The sequence below is a fragment of the Cryptomeria japonica genome, chromosome 6, assembly GCF_030272615.1.
Source record: "Cryptomeria japonica chromosome 6, Sugi_1.0, whole genome shotgun sequence".
Lineage (NCBI taxonomy): Eukaryota > Viridiplantae > Streptophyta > Pinopsida > Cupressales > Cupressaceae > Cryptomeria > Cryptomeria japonica.
In genome coordinates, this window is record NC_081410.1 from 17,055,693 (window position 1) to 17,077,028 (window position 21,336).

At 42.9% G+C, this 21,336-nt stretch overlaps 1 protein-coding gene across 3 annotated transcripts in view; it reads left to right on the forward strand.

The window, feature by feature from the left end:
- The window catches only part of LOC131048073 (citrate synthase, mitochondrial), a 190,428-nt gene that overhangs the window by 49,677 nt on the left and 119,415 nt on the right, over positions 1–21,336 (forward strand). For all 3 annotated transcript variants that reach the window (XM_057981928.1, XM_057981927.1, XM_057981929.1), the window contains one exon: positions 11,879–11,920. In XM_057981928.1, coding sequence (XP_057837911.1) covers positions 11,879–11,920 — 42 coding nt within the window. The remainder of the gene's footprint in view (positions 1–11,878; positions 11,921–21,336) is intronic.

Consider the following 21,336-nt stretch of genomic DNA (forward strand, 5'->3'; position numbering starts at 1 on the left):
AAGGGCTGTGAAGGGTCCCTCGTCTCCCTCGGTTTCCATACGTGCTTCTTCTGTGTCACCTGTGTGCGTACGACGTCGAGGAACAACCCAATGGCTTGAAATGGCATATAGAAAGCCTTGTGTCTCAGCATCAAGAATTCGTGGATTCTATCAGACAAAACTGTTGCCCAGTTATACACCGTCCCGTTCCTCAGACTGTTCATCAGTGCAATCATGGGTACCGGCATGTCTGACGCCCAGCTAGTTCCTATAAGTCTTCTCTTCATATCATCCAGCAGACACTGCCAATCTCCTGGAACAATGTAGGACTTCTTCAATCCTCTACCCTTGGGTGCCTTGATCGCAGCCCATTCTCGGTCTGAGAGATCACTTCGACAAATTAACCGCAACAGTTGCTCTTTCCTTTCTTGCGACATCTTCGTGGCATTCTTGTCTATTTTCTTGCCCTTGTCTGGGATGCCAAATACCCTAGCAAAATTGTCGGGTGCAAACGAGACGGTCACAGTGCTCTGCTGGTACGAGAAAGTAGATGCTCTGGTCGCACTGTCATATGTAGTCACCATCAACCGCAGATACGATTCAAAATTTCTAATGGCAAATATGGGCATTTGAATTGCCCAATGTACCCGTGCCTTCCTGAGAGATTCTTTAATTGCATAATTATCTGGGGTTTCCAGCCACCAGGTCCTGCACACATTTCTGCTGAACCCTTCAAATGTAATAGTGTGAGGTGTGATTTTCTCGGGCATTGCCTTCTTCTTGGCTTTTCCTGTATCCGCTGACCCTGCAATTTTTACTCCCGACTGCAACATTCGCTTCCCCTTGTCCTTGGCTGCCATGCTTCCCTCTGCCATTTTCCTTGATTGTGATGGTTGATCTAACTGCTGCAATCATTTTCTTCAGTCTAGCTTTCCTAATTTCTGTTTTCCTAATTCCATTTGAATGATTTAACTGTTGGCGCCAATACTTAATAAACTTTTGAAATTCTGTTATGCTCTACCTTGTACGACAGCTTCTCCTTCTTATGCTATCCCTTGTATGACCTACCACTTATTGTGTACGAGCTCTCCTGGCAATGTACGGATAAAATCCCTTGTCGAATGCTTGTACTCCCTTTTCCAGCTACCGTATGGGTTTCATGTTGCACACGTACGGATTTCAACTTGCACGGATTGCTTGCCCTCTGACACCGTACAAATTTCCTCTTGTACGGATTTCTTTGTTCTTAAGGGCGTACGGATTTCACCCTTTGTCTCCCTTAGCCGTACAATTTTGTACAATGCTAAGCTGGCCGTACGGATTCTTTCTCCAATCTGCCGTAGGGACTTGTTCCTCTTCTGATCCGTACGGTTTGTTCTTTCTCCAATCTGCCAGTGGAAGAGTCCATTCAATGAGCAAATGTCATCTTCTGAGCAGCCATCGAGTTCAAGCACTCCTTCATTGTTTGGTTCCCTCTCGTCTTTGCCTTCATAGGAATCCCATTCCCATCTGTTTGAGTCCTTTGAATCCGAGTCGGATGATGCAAGCTCCTCGCCGACAACCTGGGTCCTTAGGTCAATGATGTACTTTTGCCCCCCTTTCTCCATGGAAAGGGTGTTCTTCTTCCAGTTGTGGTTCACCTTTGCTGTAACCAGCCACCCTCTACCTAAAAAGGCGTCATACCCCTTCTTCTTAAGTGGGATTACCACAAAATCTAGTAGGAAGGGTTGTGTGCCAATGGTTACTAGCTCGGCCATCAGGGTGCCAAGTGGCTTGATGTCGTGTTGGTCTGCTCCCACCAAGTTGAATGTGGGTGGCCATAGTGTTGGCTTCTTGAGCTTCTTCCATGTATCCTCTGACAACACATTCACCCTCGAACCTCCGTCCACGATGGTGTCCTTGAGGATAGCCCCGAGAATTCCCATTTCCACTACCACAGGATGCCGACAACTATTTAAGGCCAACAACATTGGGTTAGTCGAGGGGCTGACTAGAACTTCCGCCTGGGTCACACCTGAAGGTGCGTGTGCAGTGGTTTGTACGGAACTGAAAATGACGGTTCTCAGCTGTGGCATTGTGTCCTGAAGGTCCTTCACCCTTATCGATACCTCCATCTGCAAGACTTGCCCAATTATGTTATTTTCGGCTTCAGTATGGGATGATGTATTCACCACCTCTGCATTGTTCTGTCGTTGTGCCGTCATCTCGCGCTCAATGTTGGCTTTTGCCTCTCGTAATCTCTTCTTCGTATGGGGGTCGGGATAAGTGGCCTTTTTGGTTTGAGCATGGGTGATTGCTAGTACTTCTTTATCACTAGTCTTCTCAATATTGAGAAGATTACCCCCTGGCTTGGGGCAATTTGTCTCATCGTGGTCTCCAGGACCACACCATCTGCACAAGTGCTGCAGTGTCTACTCTTTCTGGCAATCCTGCGCAAAGTGTCCCCATTGGTTGCATGCTCGACATTGAATCATTGATCGTCCTTTGGCATCATACTGCATTCGACTCCGGTTATTGCTATTATTATTGTTGCCTCTTCCTCCCCTTCGGTTACCTCTGTAACCACCAGATGATGCCATGATGTTGGCTTGAGGCTGTGATGTGCCTGCTGTTGCTGATGGCTGCTCCTGGGTGAAGAGCACTTGGTTTCCCCGTGCTTCTATGTTGTAGGGACATTCTTTGGTGGAGTGTCCCAACACTTGGCAAATATCGCAAAAGGCCTTTTTTGGACAGGAGCCTTTTGTGACCTTCCTCCTTACATTCCGTGCACCACACTTCCTCATTTTTGCTGGTGCTTCCCTTCATGCTCTTGAATTCCTTCATCATGCGATGCATATCCTTTTGAAGGGCTTGCACCTTTTTACTCGACCCTCGTCGCTGCTACTTCCGTTGGAGGAGGAGTCCTCTCCAGAGGATCTATCTTTCTTTTTCCTAGATGTCTTCCCTTCACTATCCAGGTCCATTGCACGGATATAGGCATCTTCGTAGGATGTCGGGGGTACAATTTTCATTTTCCTTATGAGTGACGACTTTAAACCCTCCACAAACCACCTTTTCTTCAACCTATCGCCGGGCTGGTTGTCCATTCTTTCAAGCAATTCCTTCAGCGTCGGCTATATGCTCGGATGGTCTCACTTTTCCTTTGCTTGGTGCTCAGGATTTCTGCCACGATTTCATTATCGTCTCTGAGGAGTCGAAACTCTATTTCGAAGGCTTTGTGCAATTCATCCCAAGTTGTCAGCTTGGTTTTATCAGCATCCGAGTACCAATTGATGGCTACTCCTCATAGGGTGGTGGGGAATTGCACCACCCATTTCGCCCTGTTGGTGATGCCATTGGCCAACCAGATTGTCTCACTTGTACTATAGTGCCGTACGGGGTCTTCTTTCTCGTCTCTGGTGAACTTAGGCATTTTTTGCTGATTCGCCATTACGTTCCTTTGCGGTGGCCCAGTCTGCCCTCCAGAACTCGAACTTGACCCTCCAGGAACTCCTCCTCCAGACACTGGTCCTCCCCAAGGTACTTTGTCGAGATTTGGTCCGTTGGGTCCCACCAAGTTGCTCTGACTACCAGGGTGTGATGAGCCTGCACCGAACATATTGCTTCTACTATCGCGACCTTGTGTCCTTCTGACACCTTCGATCGCACCGTTATCGTCCGCCTCTCTGTTCTCGGTCTCTGTCTCCTCCTCCCTCCTGGTCTCGTCACCTCTATGTGGCATGTACGACTCTACCGTACTCGCGTCACCAATCTCTTCCAATGTCAGGGAAAGGTCCCCCAACGGCTTCCTGGTGGTTTCTATTAGTACGGAAACTTGGCCCTCAGCACGCGAGCCATCATTGCAAGTTGTGCTTTCTTCCACGAGTCTTTAGTCGTCGCTGACGTTCTGCTTGTTGCTCTAACCTCAGCGTCCTCGCTGCTGCCTCATGTGCATCTTCTTCCTCCCTCGGCACACGGTTTCTATCCTTATTTAGCGTCACGAGCTTCAATTCCTTCCTTCCGTGGGGTTGAAGGTTTGTCGACGACTTTCGTCACGTTCCTCCTCTCGTCGACTCTTTTCTTCAAATTGCTGCAAAATTTGCCGTCGACGGGTCTCGCGGTAGGTTTCTTCCCGACGAGTTTGGAGAGCAAGGAATGCTTGTGCCAGCAAGCTTGGCAAGTTGTTCATCAACTGATTTACGGTTGGACTTACACCAAGGGCACTCCACACTGCGCTCTTAGGGATGTCCTCGGTCGTGGCCTCCCTCCGTACGTAAGTTTCGATGGATGCCTGGAGAATGCAGGTGAAATCCCTTGTTAGTGGCCTTTGTTTTTTTTTTTTGAATCGTACGGTTGCCTGTTGTACGACCGTACGGTTTTTTCTTTTCTCTTTTTTATAATTATTTCTTCTAGAGGGTCCGGGATTGGTCGCCTGTTCATGGTATTGTTTTAATTTCGATCCATTGACGGCGTCTGGCACCTCCTTCCCGTCCAGCGTCCACAACTTAATCGCCCCGTTGGTATTGACCTCACGTACCTTGAAGGGTCCTAGCCATCGCACTTTAAATTTTCTTGGTTTGATTTTGTTCTTCCCATTGAATTTCAAGACTAATTGCCCAGGAGTGAAATTCATTCGTCGAAGATGCTTGTCGTGCCAAACCTTCCGTCTTTGCTGGCCTGCCTCTGTGGCCCATTGTGCCATCATTCTTTTTTCGTCCAACTTGCTTAAGGCATACAGTCTCTCTCTCAGGCTCTCCATATCCCCGAGTCTGTTTTCTATTGCAATGCGAAGGCTTGGCACCATGAATTCTGCTGGCACCACCGCTTCCTGCCCGTACATGAGTTTGAACGGAGTTTGACCCATGGTCACCTTGTAGGTCGTTCTATAGGCCCATAGTACAGAGGGTAACTTCCCCTCTCAATCTTCCTTTTCTACCCCGTAGGACTTGTAAATTACGGATACCAATATTTTGTTTGTGGCCTCAGCCTGGCCATTGGCACGTGGGTAGTACGGGCTCGATAATGAGTGAAAAATCTCTGAGGTCAACAGCCGTATGACATAGTTCACGAAGTGGGCCCCCCGGTCACTGGTCAACTGAATAGGTATGCCATATCGCGTAATGATTTGTTCGTAAATAGATTTCGCCGTGCTTACTGTCGAGTTATTCGGGAGAGCCCTCGCCTCCACCCACTTAGTCAAGTATTCTGTCGCAACCACAATGTACTGGCATCGTCATGTGCGGCTAGCCTTAAGAGGCCCTACAAAGTCGAGTCCCCATCGTTCGAAGAGTTCCTGTGTGTGTGACGGGTTGAGGGGCATGAAGTCCCGCTTTAGAGGTTTGCCCGCCCATTGGCAAGTGTCGCACCCCACGACCCACTCCTTGGCGTCGTGATGTACGGTTGGCCACCAGAGTCCTTCCAAAAGCACTTTGCGTGTTGTAGTGTCTGGGCCCATATGTCCACCTGCGGGTCCTTCGTGTGCTTCCCTTAATATGCTTGGGACTTCTTCCTCCATGACACAACGCCTTAATACCTAGTTTGGCCCCATTTTGTAGAGTAACCCGTTGATGAGCGAAAAAGTCCTGCTCCTTCATACGAGCTTTCTCCGTTCCCTCGGAGGCATACCCTCCAGAAATCGGGACGTCGACAGGTACTCTCCAATCTTCTTGTACCACGAAGGAAGTACGGCTATTTGGAACAAGTGCGCAGTCGGAAAATCATCATTTATTCCCTCTGGAGGTTCCCTCGACTTAATTTGGGACAGTTGATCGGCTATGACATGACTTCGCCCTGGTCTTACCACAATTGAAAATGTGAACTCCTGTAGTAGCAATAGCCAACGACTTATCCTCCCCTGGATAATAGGCTTGTTTACCAAGTACATGAGTGCCTGATGGTCTACGTAAAATGTGAATGGTGTAGCCAGTAGGTAATGACGGAATTTCTGTACAGCATAGACCATGCCGAGGGCTTCGCGTTCTGTGTACTGTAGTTCTTTCCAGCTTTCGAGAGCCACATGCTTGCAAAATAAACGGGGTGGTCCAACCCGTGTCCTCCTACCTAGGCTAGTGTAGCCCCGATGGCGTAGTTTGAAGCATCCACGTGAACGTGGAATTCCTTATCCTAATTCGAGTATGCCAGTATGGGTGCTCCCATCAACCTTGTCTTCAGCTCTTCAAAGGCCTTGCTCTGTGGCTCTGTCCAGATGTATGGTTCCCTTTTCCGTGTCAACCTATCCAACGGGTGGGACACCGCAGCGAAATTCTTGATGAACCTCCTGTAGTACCCCACATAACCAAGGAAGGACTTTATCCCCGTGACGTCCGTAGGAGGTTCCATTTCTACTATTACTCGAATCTTGTCCCGGTCCGTTTTCAATCCTTCTTTGCACACAATGTGTCGAAGCAATCTTCCCTGTGGTACCATGAATCTACATTTCTTCGGATTGAGGGCCAACCGTGCCCTCTGACATCTCTCTAGGCACTCCCCGAGGGTTTTTAGGTGGATGTCCTGTCCGCTGTAAATAGAGCAATCGTCCAGGAAGGCTTTGAAGTTCCCCACCGACATCTTGTCGAAGATGTGCAAGATGATGCGCTGGAAGGTGGCCGGTGCATTGCATAGACCGAAGGGCATTTGGTTGTATGCATACACACCGTCCTCCACCACGAAGGTTGTTTTCAACTTATCTTCCTCCGCGATTGATATCTGGTTGTACCCAGAGAACCCATCCATGAAGGAATAGATTTCATGTCCAGCTACTTCCTCCAAGATGTTGTCGGTGAATGGTATGGGAAACGGGTCTTTTATAGTGACAGCGTTCAGACACCGGAAGTCTACACAGATCCGGATCTGATTGGCCTCTTTCTTGAGGGAAATCGCAATGAGAGACACCCATTCGCTTGTCTGCACTTTGAAGATTATGCCCGCTTCCAACATCCGCTCAATTTTGTCGTTCACCCGTGCAACATAATTTTTGTTCATTTGGTAAGGCCGCTTCCTCACCGGTTGGGCTCTCGGTACCAATGTTATTCGGTGTACACATAACTCTGGGGGCACATCCTTCAGGTCCTTGTACATCCATGCAAAGACATCGTTGTATTCAAGGAAGATTTTGAAGGCTGCAGCCTTCGGCATTGGATTCTAGTCATCTCCTACAAGGATGAATTTGGGGTCACTCATCCCCCTGAGGTTTGTCTCCTTTAAATTGGCTTCCTGGTATTTAATGGGCTCCCCCTTCGGGAATTGGTGTCGGTGTCTCGTTCACCGAGGCCTCCCCTTCCTTGTACTCGCCATATTCCGGGGGAAATATATCTGGTTCTTCCTCAATGCTCAATACATTGCACGAAGGTGTAAATAATTCATAATCCCCCATTTGCCAATGGAAGAGGCCATTCAGGGAGTCCTCGTCGTCCCTTGAGCATGCCTCCAATTCTAACACCCCTTCGTCACTAGGCTCCATGCGGCGTCCGTCTTCGCCCTCCCCCAATTGGTCTCCCTCCGATTCTGAGTTGGAGGAGGATGCTAACTCCTCACTCACCATCTGCGTACGGAGATCGATCACGTACTTTCTCCCCACGTTTTCCAAGGACAGCGTATTACGCTTCCAGTTATGGTTCGCTTTTGCTGCAATGAGCCACCCGCGCCCAAGGATGGTGTCATACCCTTTCTGCTTCAGGGGAATTACTACAAAATCCAACACGAATGCCTGTGTGCCAATCATCACTTGTTGGCCCATGAGGGTACCAAGGGGTTTAATCCCATGCTAATTCGCCCCTAGTAGGTTGAACGTGGGGGGCCACAACGTAGGCTTCCCCAGTTTTTTCCATGTCGCTTCTGGGAGCACATTTACTCTCGACCCTCCGTCCACAATAGTGTTTGTCAAGGTAGTCCCCAGTATGCCCATTTCTACCACCGCCGGTTGGCGTCCGCTGTTGACTACCAACAACATGGGGTCGATCGTGGGGCTTCGGACCTCCCTTAACATAGAGTCGGCTGTGGGTCTCACGACCTCCCTCATTTTCACCTGTGAAGGTACAGAGTTTAAGATAGTCGTGTTTAGCTGCGGCATGGTCTCCAGGAGGTCTTGAATTCTCACGGGTACCTCCATCTGCAATATTCGCCGTAAGATTTCCTCCTCTCCCCTCGTCCATAGCGGACTTGCAGTCTGGTGGCTGTTCTGCCTTTGTGCAGCCATTTCCTTTGTGATCTCGTCTCTTGCTTCCCGCACTCTCTTGGTCTCCGTGTGGGGATTTGGGTATGCACTCTTTTTGGCCTGCGCCCTGGTGATTGCCAATACTTCCGCCTTCTTGGGTTCTATGTTTAGAAGGTTTACACCAGGCTTCGGGCAATTTGCGTCCTCATGGTCACCTGGCCTGCACCATCGGCAGAGGTGCTGAGGAGTGGCTTCCTTTGTGCAATCGCGGGCAAAGTGTCCCCACTGATTGCAGGCCCTACACTAGATCATTGGCCGGCCCTTGGCGTCATACTAGATCTTGTTTTTGTTATTGTTATTGTTGTTATTTCTTCCGCTGCGTCGGTTATCTCGGTATCCTCCAGATGACGCCGTTGTGTTATTTTCCTGGCCCGTACCTGCTGGTGTGGATGTTGTGGCCTGCTCCGTGAACAACACCTGATTCATTTGCGTACTTCGGGTTTTCATGTTGTATGAGCACTCCTTGGTGGAGTGCCCCATCACTTGGCAAATCTCGCAGAATGCCTTCTTCTGGCAAGTACCATTTGTGTGCCCTTCCTCTTTGCACTCAGTGCACCATGTGTCCCCTTCGTTCCAACCAGTGCTTCTCATTATTTTGAATTCCTTTCTCATTCGCTCCATGTCTTTCTGGGGCGCTTGCACCCGTTTGCCAGCCTCGCCGTCGCTGATGCTTTCCTGTGAAGAGTCATCCTCCTCGGACAAGTTATCCTTCTTTTTTTTCTTTGATGTCTTGGTCTCGCTCTTGAGATCCATCGCTCTATTGTATTCGTCTTCGTACGATGTAGGTGGAACAATTTTCATCTTCTTTTGGAGGGAGTGTTTCAGTCCCTCCACGAACCATCGCTTCTTCAACCCATCTGCTGGTTGACTCTCCATTTTTTCCAATAGTTCCTTCAGCCGTCGACTATAGGCTCGGATAGTCTCATTCTTGTTCTGCTTCGTTCCATAGATCTCAGCGACTATTTCGTTGTCATCTCTCAAGAGGCGGAACTCTATCCCAAACTCCTTCTTCAGGTTGGGCCATGTGCCGACTTTGGCCTTATCCATATCTGAGTACCAGTCTATGGCCACTCCTCTCAAGGTTGCTAGGAATTGTGTTACCCATTCATCTTGATTGGTAACACCGTTTGCTGACCATATGGTTTCGTACGTTCGACAATGGCGGACAGCATCTTCCTTCTCGTTGCCGTTGAACTTTGGTAGTTTCTGTTTGCTCGGCATTGATGGGGGTCGTCTCCCATGAGGTGGCTGTAGCTGTGTCTGAGCCCTTGCGCCACTCCCTTCGGCGCCCATGGTGTGTCCTGCGTGGGTGATTGGGGGTACGGTGTTTTGCCTGTCGTGCGTCGTACCTACAGCCGTACGGTTGTCCTCCCCTTCGTTCTCACCTGCGCCCACTCTTGGCTCCCGTTGGTGATCCCCACTTCGTGGTGTAAGGGATAAGTTTCTAAACTGATCCCGAGTCTCCTCGACTAGATTCTGTCGTAACCTTGTTTCTTCCAGAAACTCTTCGTGGCTTCTCACCCTACGGTGTTCTGGCGACCTGTAGAAATTTCCCTCGGCTTCTACACCCTCCGTGACACCTCCTTTGTTCCCTTCGGGCCACCCTTCGTTAGGTTGTCCTTCGGCAAGTTGCCTCAGCCTCCGTCTATGTTGTTCTACTTGCTGCTTCAGAATCAAGGCCCTTTGCGTGGCCTCCCACTCGTCCATTCCTGCTTTTTTATTTCTATCTTTATTCAATAGGTTGGGCATTAATTGCCGCACATTTCCATAACTCACAATACGTAAATCAAAACACGTCTTTATTAATTCATTTCGTCAGATACAACTCGTGTCAATTCCCTCCTGGCCGGGTGCCATCCTGTTCCGCTTCTCGTCAGTTGTTGTCTTCGTACTGTTGAAGGATTTGTTGGCATCGCTCTTCCTGGGCAATCTCCTCTAGGCGAGCTTGTTGTGCCAGCGATGCCTGTGCAAGTTACCGGGGAAGATGGTTCATCAACCGATTTACTGCCGGGCTCACCTCCAACGCTGTCCACACGAGACTTGGTGGGATTTCCACCTCCGTTGCCTCTCGTCGAATGTAGGTCTGGATGGCTACCTGGAGCAGAATTAAAAATTCTCTCGTTGTGGTGTCTTCTCCTGTGTAAAGTTCTGTTCGCGCGTCGTCGGCCTCTGGGTTTACCTCACCAACGGGTAGGCCCATCGTGTCCGTGTGCCATCCGCGTCTTCCGTTCTCGAGTACGTCTAGGCAACGGCGCCAAATGTTTGCCCTCTCGGGTGAATAACTTAAAACATAAAGCACGTAATGCAGAATAATAACGCCATAGATATCAGACAAGTATAAGAGATGTCATTCCATTCATAATTGTGTGTTACAAGTTACATTCCGAAGTATATAAAGATACCGAGGGGGTGCGAGCGCCAACCATCGCACCGCAACGACCAGCCCTCGGTTGGCAACTAACCAAAACAATTACACATAATTAACTAGTCTTATTTTCGTGTGCAATATTGCCGCCAACAAACTCCGTCGGTTCTTCCTCGGGATTGCTGCTGGTCCCCTCGCTTACTGGTTGCCCCATTATCGTCATGCCATGTAGCATGTTCCCGTCTTTCCAAGTTCAATTTGGCAACGGCGCCATATGTTTTCCCCCGAGGGGTGTGTGTTTCAATAGTGCATAACAGTAAAAAAATGTAGGAAATATGACAGTATACAGCAATGCAAGTAAACAAAAGAACTCAGATGTATGTATTCATTAATGTCAAATGCTAGTACATTCACAACATCACTTTGTTCCACAATAACTTCACCCCGAAATAGGAAACCAAGTACATATATATAGGTGTCGGAGTAGGTTGTCCGGTGCCAACTGCCGACAACCGTCTCATAACCACTGACCCTTAACACTCGTAACGTTCTAATTACAATATGACGTAATTACCCTACAACACATAATAATGGAAACCTTCAATGGCATATGTCTTTTAAAATTTTTTATTATTGTCGTCCGTGTAACTTGTAATGAATGAGGACTAATTCCTAAATGCTAATTCTTAAGAAACTTTGTTTTTCAAAAGTATGTCTTTACCCATGTTTGAATAAGTTAAGGAAATGATTAGAAGTTTTACCGTATAATTTGCAAATGAATAATCATGCTTATTAAGGTTCTAGAGAGTCTATGAAAAATAGTTTATAAGAATGAGATTATAACATAAGAGTGTCCTCCATATGCCACTGGGTTCCTTAATGCCAATTATTCTACTTCCATCAATCCTTTGTGATTGTCTACTCTATTGCCTTCCACTGTAATAATTTTAATAATATTGGAGCTTCTATTTAGATGCAGGATAAGGAAGCTAAAAACTCTGCAATCTTCATTTCTCATAATATCCAAGCCTCCAGAAAATCCCATGTTTCCTTTGTAGCTCTTACTTATTTAATAAACTGAAACACTCCATGGTCAGTGGAATACAGTATTGTTATTGTAATGATTTTTTTCTTTTATCGAGACAATTCCATTCATCAATGGGAGAAGAAATGTTCAAAGGTTGTTTGTGGTCTTTTCAAAGTTCCTTGCATTTATTATTGGATTTGATTATGGTTGAACGTTTATATTCCTGTATCTGCTTCTTACAAGTTTACTAATTGGAGTACTCATTCAATATATATTTTGAGAAAATCATTTTTTTTTTCTGTTTTTGTTTTGACAGGATCTTCACGCTCAGCTGCAAGAGCTAATCCCAGAACAACAGGTTTGTCTCTGCAACAAATGAAGTATTTCTGAATATACCACATTCTTATAAGGGTTAACCAGTTGAGATTCTTTATGCACCATGGTTTTGAGACGTCTTTTGACATCTAGTTGAAACTTTTTCAATGATACTGTTTGAGAAATGAGCCACACATGAACTATAATAAGGGGCCTACTAGAAAAGCCCCCGTCATAAAAAGAACTGGTGGCTCAGTGGTGGTTTGCCCCAACAAACATTAGAGGTCCTAATTTCGATTCCTAGCTGTTCCATCGAAAATAACATGGTATCAAGGCCAGACCAGGATCCTATCCTGACCCTACCAGAAGGGTCCAGGCACAAAGAGGACAGGTAGATCAGCAGTAGAGCACCAATATGTACATGGGGGTGTTTGGTATAATTCGTTGTTGGTCCATGGAAAATAACAAAAACACCTTGAGTTGCATCTCAATATGAGAATTTCAAGTCTGGGAGGAATGCAATAGGATTTATATTGACATTGTATTTCAGCACTATAACATATCTAATTCCAAACATCCCTGATGAAATAATGGATTATAACCAAATATAATCTTTCATAAAATCTGCAAATGAATAGACATCTGAGTCTCTTGGATTTTAGAAAACTTGCCTAAATCATGTTGTATTGCTTTAGGTGCATTTACCACAGGAGCATACATGACATTGTGAGTCGCTTTCACATAACTACATGCTCCCAGACTCTCCAGCCCACACCTTGCTATCCCTAATAATTCTTGTAAAATTTTTGAGATCTAACCCATATGCTATCTTCTATCTATCAGACTCTTGTGTCATGCACACACACCCTATTCTCAACTCGGATGTAGTGATTATGGTGAATGGAACAGCTGAAAACAACAGAGACTTCACTTGGCTCCCTGTGGATGATGACAGGCTGTACACAATGGTGATCAATATCACCCTTCCACATGTTCACATCTGCTAATAATCCCAGCTGTGAAACAACATGCAAAATTAATTCTACTGAAATCAGATGCTCCCCTTTACCCCACAGGTAAATTTGATGGATGGAAATAAAGCAAGGAGAGTGAGGGTATGTGTGAACGGCTTGCAATGCTTTGAGATTTTGTTTGTAAAAGTTATGGCCAGATACCTCTTCTCTGGTCTTCCTGTGCAATCTCTAGGACAGACTGAGGCTTAGGACTTTATAAATTGGGACTGAGGCTTCTGTACACATCAATGTCTGGCTCAGTTGGCTCAGCCAATTATCTTCCATCAAAGGTTGAAATGACTAAAATATAGCCCTATGTTACTGATCTTCAGCTGTAACACATGCTCCTCCCCAGTCTATAACACTCCACAATCTCACCAAGATAGAGGATGTTGAGGCAATGCCATTCCCATCTTTCAGCCAATGTAGCTCATGCATCCACTGCCCAGAGTACAATCCCAAATGTTACCATTTAAAACTCCATGTCCCAAGAAATGAACAACCTAAGGGCAATCCCCGTATCTCTTCTCCCAGACCATTTCCTTCAGGCAGACCCTGAGGGAGTTATGCAACTAGCTGCTTAATATACACAGCATTTCCCACACTCATCCAACGGATTCCAAACTCCCACAGCTCTGATGAATCCTTTCTGCATTTTCTGTGCCTTTTGATTTAATTTAGATTGCCTTCCTTTGTATGCATTCCATTTCCACCGAACTCTGGGGCTTCCAGCATCTTCTCCTGACATGATTATGTGGAGAGCCCAAAGTTGGTTAAATAATTTCTCTCAGAAGATATCAGAATAGGGTCCAGGTGAATTCATAAATATTCCCACATTGCAGTGAAGAGATGTAAGATGTAGATCCTCCACCAGAAGCTTGGCAATCATGGCATCCATCACAATTTGAAAATATTCTGCATCAGCAAGTGGTTCTTCTGCAACAGCTGGAAAGAACTCTAAGAACCTGCAATACATCCATCAACCAAAGATGTAAGTTGCTGATTCTGGTATGGAAGCTCACCAATTATTATTACCCAGGTTTGGTATGGTTGGGTAGAGCATATAATATATGCACTGTTGGGGATTTTGAACCTTGTTGCAAAGAACCAATGGACGGGGATGATGAAAACTATACAATAGTCAACAACACCTGTGTAATCTATCTAACATGTATGGAAGTAAATCAAATAGTATGCATCCACAAGATTACACAAGACAGAAAAAGTGTATGTGAGAAACCCTTATGGGAGTAAACCCACCACCAAAAGGTGTTTAGTTATATTATTAAGAATCTAAACAGATTCAATATAACAAGGTATTTGGAAACTTTTTATAGATACTGAATCTACAGCATACTATTTTTTTGCAATTGCTGTAACTGTTATACATGAATGATGTACAAGATACTGTCAGTGTCGTAGACTTGAATTTGTTACCGCAAGTAACCTCACATTCTAACAAAGTGATACACACACACACACGCACACGCACACACATTATAATCAATATCTGCGACCTTTACACTGTTGGGTACATGTACATTTTATTGATATAAACGGCACTACTAGCTCCTTGCTTTTGGTAGCTCACAGCAATATAACATTACTCTTGACTGCTTGTGATAGCTCACACCGATATAAAACTAGTGCTGACTGCTCGTGCTATCTAGTTGCAGCTAACAAGACATTATCTTGGCTTCAAATCTTGTCACATTTCACAAGTTTTGCTGGACATGCTCTTGTTTTACTTATTAGGATCCAACAAATACTTAACTCATTGTGGTTGTGAGTTATTCCAAATACCTTGCTGTTGCTACTAAACATCACATGTGAAACAACATATATGATGTAGTGAAAGCCCTGCAACATAATTGTCATGTGTAAATCAGCATGCCTATTATACTGCAATATTTGAATATTTATAGCATATTACTGCAACAAAGACTGAGGCAAACTCTTCCTACAAGAACTCTCTTGTGAATGTCACCGAAGTCCTAGCATTCTCCCACTTGGTCATGTGAACATTCTTTCATGCAGTAGGATAGAGCTACTTAGTTAAGCTGTATATCTGAAAATAATATAATGTAAACCTCATACAAGCCACTGAATGAGAGTGGTATTACTAACACTTGTAGGCCTTATATTTATGCTGGAGGCGTTCCTTATGAGAACGATTGGCCTGACTTGAGGGGTTGACGGTTAAGTATGTAGAAGTGAGCAAGACGATGTAATGCATCCCAGTCATCCAGTGCTTTTCGCTGTTCTCTATTTTTGCCGTTATCAATTTTTTCACGACAATCAAAATGATAAATATCTTTGTCTGGAATCGCTGCCTGTGAAATCAACAGTTCAGAGGAAGGCACCGATATTATTTCTTATAATGCAAAAGATGCACTGTATTTGCCAGGAAAGTAAATTGAATTCCTGCAAGTATAACTTAATCAAAATGAACACCACATAATCCATAGCATTTTCCATGCATTTCATGATTGCATTGTTCCAGGCTTCAGGACTCAATTCATTCATGGCAGTCTTCTATAATAAAAGCCCTGTAACCAGAAATTACATTATTGGATTTTATGGTCTCAAGGCATAATTTCGCCTTTTCATTAGCTTCACTGCCGACTACATTTAGTTCTATCATATGAGGGTTTCTTCCAGAGAAGCAAAGGCAACATTCTCTGCATTTACAACAGGGTTTTGATTTCCTGTTTGGAAACAAACAATTCAAAAATGAGGTAAAAGTTCTTGCAGCAGAGATTTTCACTGTTCCTCTTGGCCCATAGAAAAGATATATGGGGGCAATCTTTAGTTTCACCATTGCATTCATAAGGTATTTTCTTACAATATTCTGTTTAATGAAATCCTTGAAGGACTTAGGTCTATAATTTTGGCTAAAACCCAAATGATTCTCTTCGTGCCTCCTCACAATGTGATCAAGATCACATATTCTTCCATGATGTTCTTGATTTGTCAATGAATGAAATGGGTACTTCATCTGGGTTTTCCTTCCATTAAATGCAGAAGTCCTGTGATTTTTGTGTTTTCTGTTCTTAGATGCAATTATTGAATCCATTATTTGGTGCTTATGATAGGACTCATCAGATGAAAAATTACAGCTTTTTTTAATCTCTTTACAACAGACTGAATTGCATGGGGAGTCTGAAGAGCAATATACAAACCCATTATAAAATCTATATGATGAACATAAGCTAGGTGCAATATTACAATTCATTTTACGGATTCTCCTTTCTCTTGGAAGTCTCCTGGCAGGATTACCGCTCTTGTTGGGACTTTTGTTGCTTCTATCAAATACTTTTTTTAGAGCCTGAGATCTGGTACAATTTCTGAAATCATGGTCCACCATGAAGCTAGTTTCTACCTCCAAATCTGTTGGTGAACTTGAATAGCTATCATATCTGCCAAAAGAGCTGGATCCATGTTTGTCATTCATTGCTTCTTCCCTGCATGTTTCATTCACAAATATATCCTTCTTTGAAAAATTCTTCAGCATTCGCAGGTTCATTTGTGCTGCATTTTGATTTTCCTCCATTCTTTTCTATATTATCTAGAAGAAAAAGCCACCACTTTTAAGTTAGCAGAACACCAATGATCATCAAATTGCGCACTGCTAATAATGCAGGATTTTGGTCCTCATTGTTTCAAAGAGATCAGTGGAATTAATATTGAAACACTAATAGATTTAAAGGATGAAGTTTCCGTAGTTCATATTAACCATAACAATAAATTTTTAGATTCGACTGTGTATAATTTTTATTATCAACGTTTTCGATTGAACTTCATCATCCATCATTAAAATGAGCTAGCAAGAAAAGAAAGGAATAATAAACAAGTTTGATTGGAAAGACTGATAATAAAAATTTCCCAGTCAAATTCAAATATCTATTATAAATCACTGACAGATTAGTTCATCTTAAACAAACCTAATTCTTCTGTACCTAGTATTATTCTTCTACAGATTTGTTCAGCAGTTTTTATTCAAATGATTCATCGTTGGATTGTTCATAGAGGTTTTTTTCCAATATGATTGATTTTTGTATTTTTTTCTTTTCTTACAAAATCACCTTTCTCTCATTGTCTGTACTGACATGCAGGGAAAATTGCAAGGTAATAAAAATAACATATAGAGAAAATTGCATGAAATATATGTCGCCATAATAACTCACATTCATTTCAATTTTATCTTGTGATTGTACGTACTAAAAAGTAATATCAATAAATTTTAATTTTTTATATAGAGGTATTTCAATGAATACAATTACCACACTTCATGAAATTAGTGCGTTTAGGATAGTTTGAGACACAAATTTGTCTAGCAATTTTGCAAAAGTTTCGTTATTTTTTATGTCATTCATTGATATAGTATGATTTTCAAAAAAGATTAAATTTCTCTCATGCCAAAAAGAATGATCATTGTAAAGATAGCCCAATTGTATATGAGGTGTTGTTAATTTAATAAGATCAGTGGGTAAAAGTTGCATGTCAAGATAACAATTTCCAACAAGTTGAAAGAAACACAATTAAGATCTAGAAGTTAGATTTTATTAGGGGTTTCTTAACAAAACCCCAAATAAAATTCTTTGTACTTTGTGGGCAGTTATAATAGAGGTTACAAGAGTATTATTGATCATAAGGGTGATATATATCAATTTCAATATTATTGACAAATATGTTGTTTATTTTTCATATTAATTTATTACATTATATAAAGACAATCACTACAATTACCCTGGTAGAGATGCATGCGAAATGTGGAATCATAAACATGTCACTTTAACTGTTAGTCTCTCTACTTTTACCTCTTAAGCTTTCTATCTATACCTCTCCCAATATCTCTTTTTCTCCATCTCTCTGTCTTTCTGCTTATTAAATTTATTTTTTATTAAACACTACATTTAATTTATGTTAGATATATTATTTATAATCATGTCTTTTATATATATATCTAGAATTTATATTTGAATTATATTTATTATTGCTATCATACATCATGTTTTATATAACATACATTATTAAATAATAATATAATATAATATAGAACTAATACATAGAGAGAGAAGGGGATAAATAGGACCTAAATAGAGGAAATAAATAGAGAGAGAGAGAGCTGATAGAGAGAGAAAAAGAGAAAAGGGAAGATAAATATAGATATTTCTCTCTAACTCTATATCTCCCTCTATCTATATATCAATCCCTCAATCTATTGTGCTATATCTAAGCCCTCTACTACCTCCCGCTCTCTCTCTCTATCTCTTTCTATCCATAATTTCACACTCTCTATCTCTCTATCACTCTCACTATCTCTCAGTCTCTTTCCCTATCCTTCTTTATCTCTCTATATCAGCCATTATCTATATCTCTCTATATCAGCCACTATCTATATCTCTCCCTCTCCCCCCTCTTCTCTATCTCTTGATCTCTCCCTTATCTTGATCTCTTCCTCTATCTTCCTTTCTCACCCTCTATCTCTAGACATATATCTCCCCCGCTCTATCCATCCATATCTCTCCTCTCTCTCCCCTTTCCCTATTCTTATACCTTTATACCTACATATCTTTGCCTTTTTTAATCTTAATCTCTCCATATTTCTTCCTCTCTCTCTCTCTCTCTCTCTCTCTCTCCATATATATATATATATATATATATATTTATCTCTTCCATCTCTATTTATGCATTTGTCCTTCTCTACATATCTATATCCTTCTCCACCTCCATCTTATCTCTATCTTCCTTTCTATCTTCTTAACCCCACTATCTTTCTTCCCTCCTCTTATATCTCTTTTTCATCAATAACCATCCTGTTGTGACCATTTCACACATCGCCCCATTGCAAATGGGGACCCCCTTTTTTCGCTCGCTTTTCGCTTCGCTTTTTGGATTTTGTTAGTCAGTCAGTTGTCTGGATTTAGGGTTAAGCCTTAGGGTTTTAATTAACGTCTTTTCAAGCCAGAGTCCAGTCAGTTTTGAGAGTTTTTGAGCTTCTTTCGTAGGATGCAAACTTTGAATGCAATGATTTCGCCAAATTGGTCTATTTTCAATTGGAATTTTGAGTGCATAGCTTAAATTTGTCTAAGTGTTGATGATGAAATGTGAATTTTTGTCCAATTGACTAATTTTGACCAAATTTTGACTTTTTTGATTTTTGATTCCGGGCATTGAGAATGGTTTGTTTTCGCCTCGTGAATTGATTAAACTTGTAAAATCATGTTATTTTGGCCTGTAGGAGCAAAATCGCTCCTGTCCCTCAGTGAAGGACGGGAGCTCGTTTTCAAATATCTTACTATTCCTGCAGAGTCGAGATGAATTTCGAATTGTAAGTGATGGCGAAAGGCGAGATCTTTCCATTGAATATAAATTGAAGATTTTCATGAACACAGAAATGCCTCCAAGAGCAAAATCGCTCCTGTCCCTCAGTGAAGGACCGGAGCTACAAATCAAATTTTGCCTTGTCCTTGCAAGATTTTGACGACTTGACAATTCGAAGAGGTCCAAGGGAAGATGTTTTATCAGATGAATATAATTTGAAGTGCAAATATGAAGGAAAATGACCCAGAATGCTAAAATCACTCCTGTCCCTCAGGAAGGGACCAGGGCGAAGTACATTATAGCTCCTGTCCCTCTCCAAGGGACCAGAGCGATATTCTTCATAGGACAAAATTCAGGCAAAGATCAAGACAAGTTTGTGTTTGATGGCAAGGAAGACGATGAAATGAACTCATTGAAGATAAATTGAAGATTTTGAAACGTCAGCAAGGACCCAAAATGCCTAGTTCGCTCCTGTCCCTCAGGAAGGGACCAGAGCGATTTTTGTTATGCATGATTTTCTTGTCCAGTTTCAATCGATCCCAAGGCATGGATGAATGGAAGGGCGCATTACGAACCCGTTGAATATAACTTTGAAGGTCATAAAGTGAAATGAAGACCACAAGAGCTAGAATCGCTCCTGTCCCTCTCCAAGGGACCAGGGCGATATGATGGTAATATTGCTTCTTATTCAAGTTTAAAACCGTTCCTCCAAGATCAAGACCTTCCAAGATGAGGAACAAGGGGGCAAGGACGTTTCAAGGCATTTTCAATCAAGCACAAGTTACCAAGGTCATCACATTGAAGGAATTTGCACTCTAAGACCCAGTTCGCTCCTGTCCCTCAGGAAGGGACCAGAGTGATATTTCCATAAAGGCATGAATTTCAAAAAACAAGCAAGTGTCAAGCTACCAAGAGAATCGAAGGGACGTCATTTCACGCATTGAAGATAATTGCAAGTTGAAGAAAACAAGAACAAGCTCACAATGTTGAACTTCGCTCCTGTCCCTCAGGAAGGGACCAGAGCGATATTGGCTATATTGATCAATTTATCCAAAAATGACATTAAGACAAGGCTTCACAAGGTCATACAAGGTTCAAGGCGTCTTTTGAAGGTGATATATTAAAGTTTGGAACGTCCAAATGTTGTCAAACAAGCTAAAAAGCTCATATCGCTCCTGTCCTTTGGACAAGGACCAAAGCGATTTCATCAAAAACACTCATACTCCTTCAAAGTCAAGGCAAGGCGAGAATGGACAAGGTAAAAGACGCTATTTGGAAGGCAATGAACGAAGAACGAAGGTTAGATGTTTACGAATTTAAGCCAGGACATGGAGATCGCTCCTGTCCCTTTCCAAGGGACTAGGGCGACGTTAGCCAAAACACATAATATCCTTTGAAAATCACGTTAAGATAAAGACGCACAAGGTCTTAAATTGCATTTGGAAGATGATACAAGGAAAAGTTCATATCAAGATGGAGAATTTCAAGCAAAAACCTTAGGATCGCTCCTGTCCCTCTCCAAGGGACAAGGGCGATGATACATCCAAAGCCACTTATGCGCACGTGCAAGGCGATCTAACTTGAAGGACCCGACAAAATGGGTGATTTGAACGTGGAAATGAAGAAGTTGAACGTGGAAGTTACAAGAAATCATGACAAAAATGGTGAATCGCTCCTGTCCCTCTCCAAGGGACCAGGGCGATGAGGTACGTCTACTCCATTTTCAAAATTTGGCGCTCAAATGAACATTTTAAATTTACCTTAAATGCTAAGATCGATGAGTTTTGAAAATCCTATTAAATTAGCATTTAAAAAATTGCGTTTGGCATTTATTAATTATTTTGCCTTGTTTAAAAATTGAAATTTATTAATTAAAAATCAAAGGCATTTAATAATTAATTAATTAATCAAAAAAAAAAAAATCGAATGGAGCGCTTTGACATGGAGGTCGGCCTTTATCATCTAATTAAAATCGTTTAAAAATTGATTTATATCACCAAGTCGGCCTTAATGAATGGAAGAGGTGAGCGCTATAAAAGGAGAGTGAAAACTATCATTTTTACATCATTATTTTATCATTCAAGTGCGAGCCTTCATCCCAATCAAAGGTGGTGCGAAA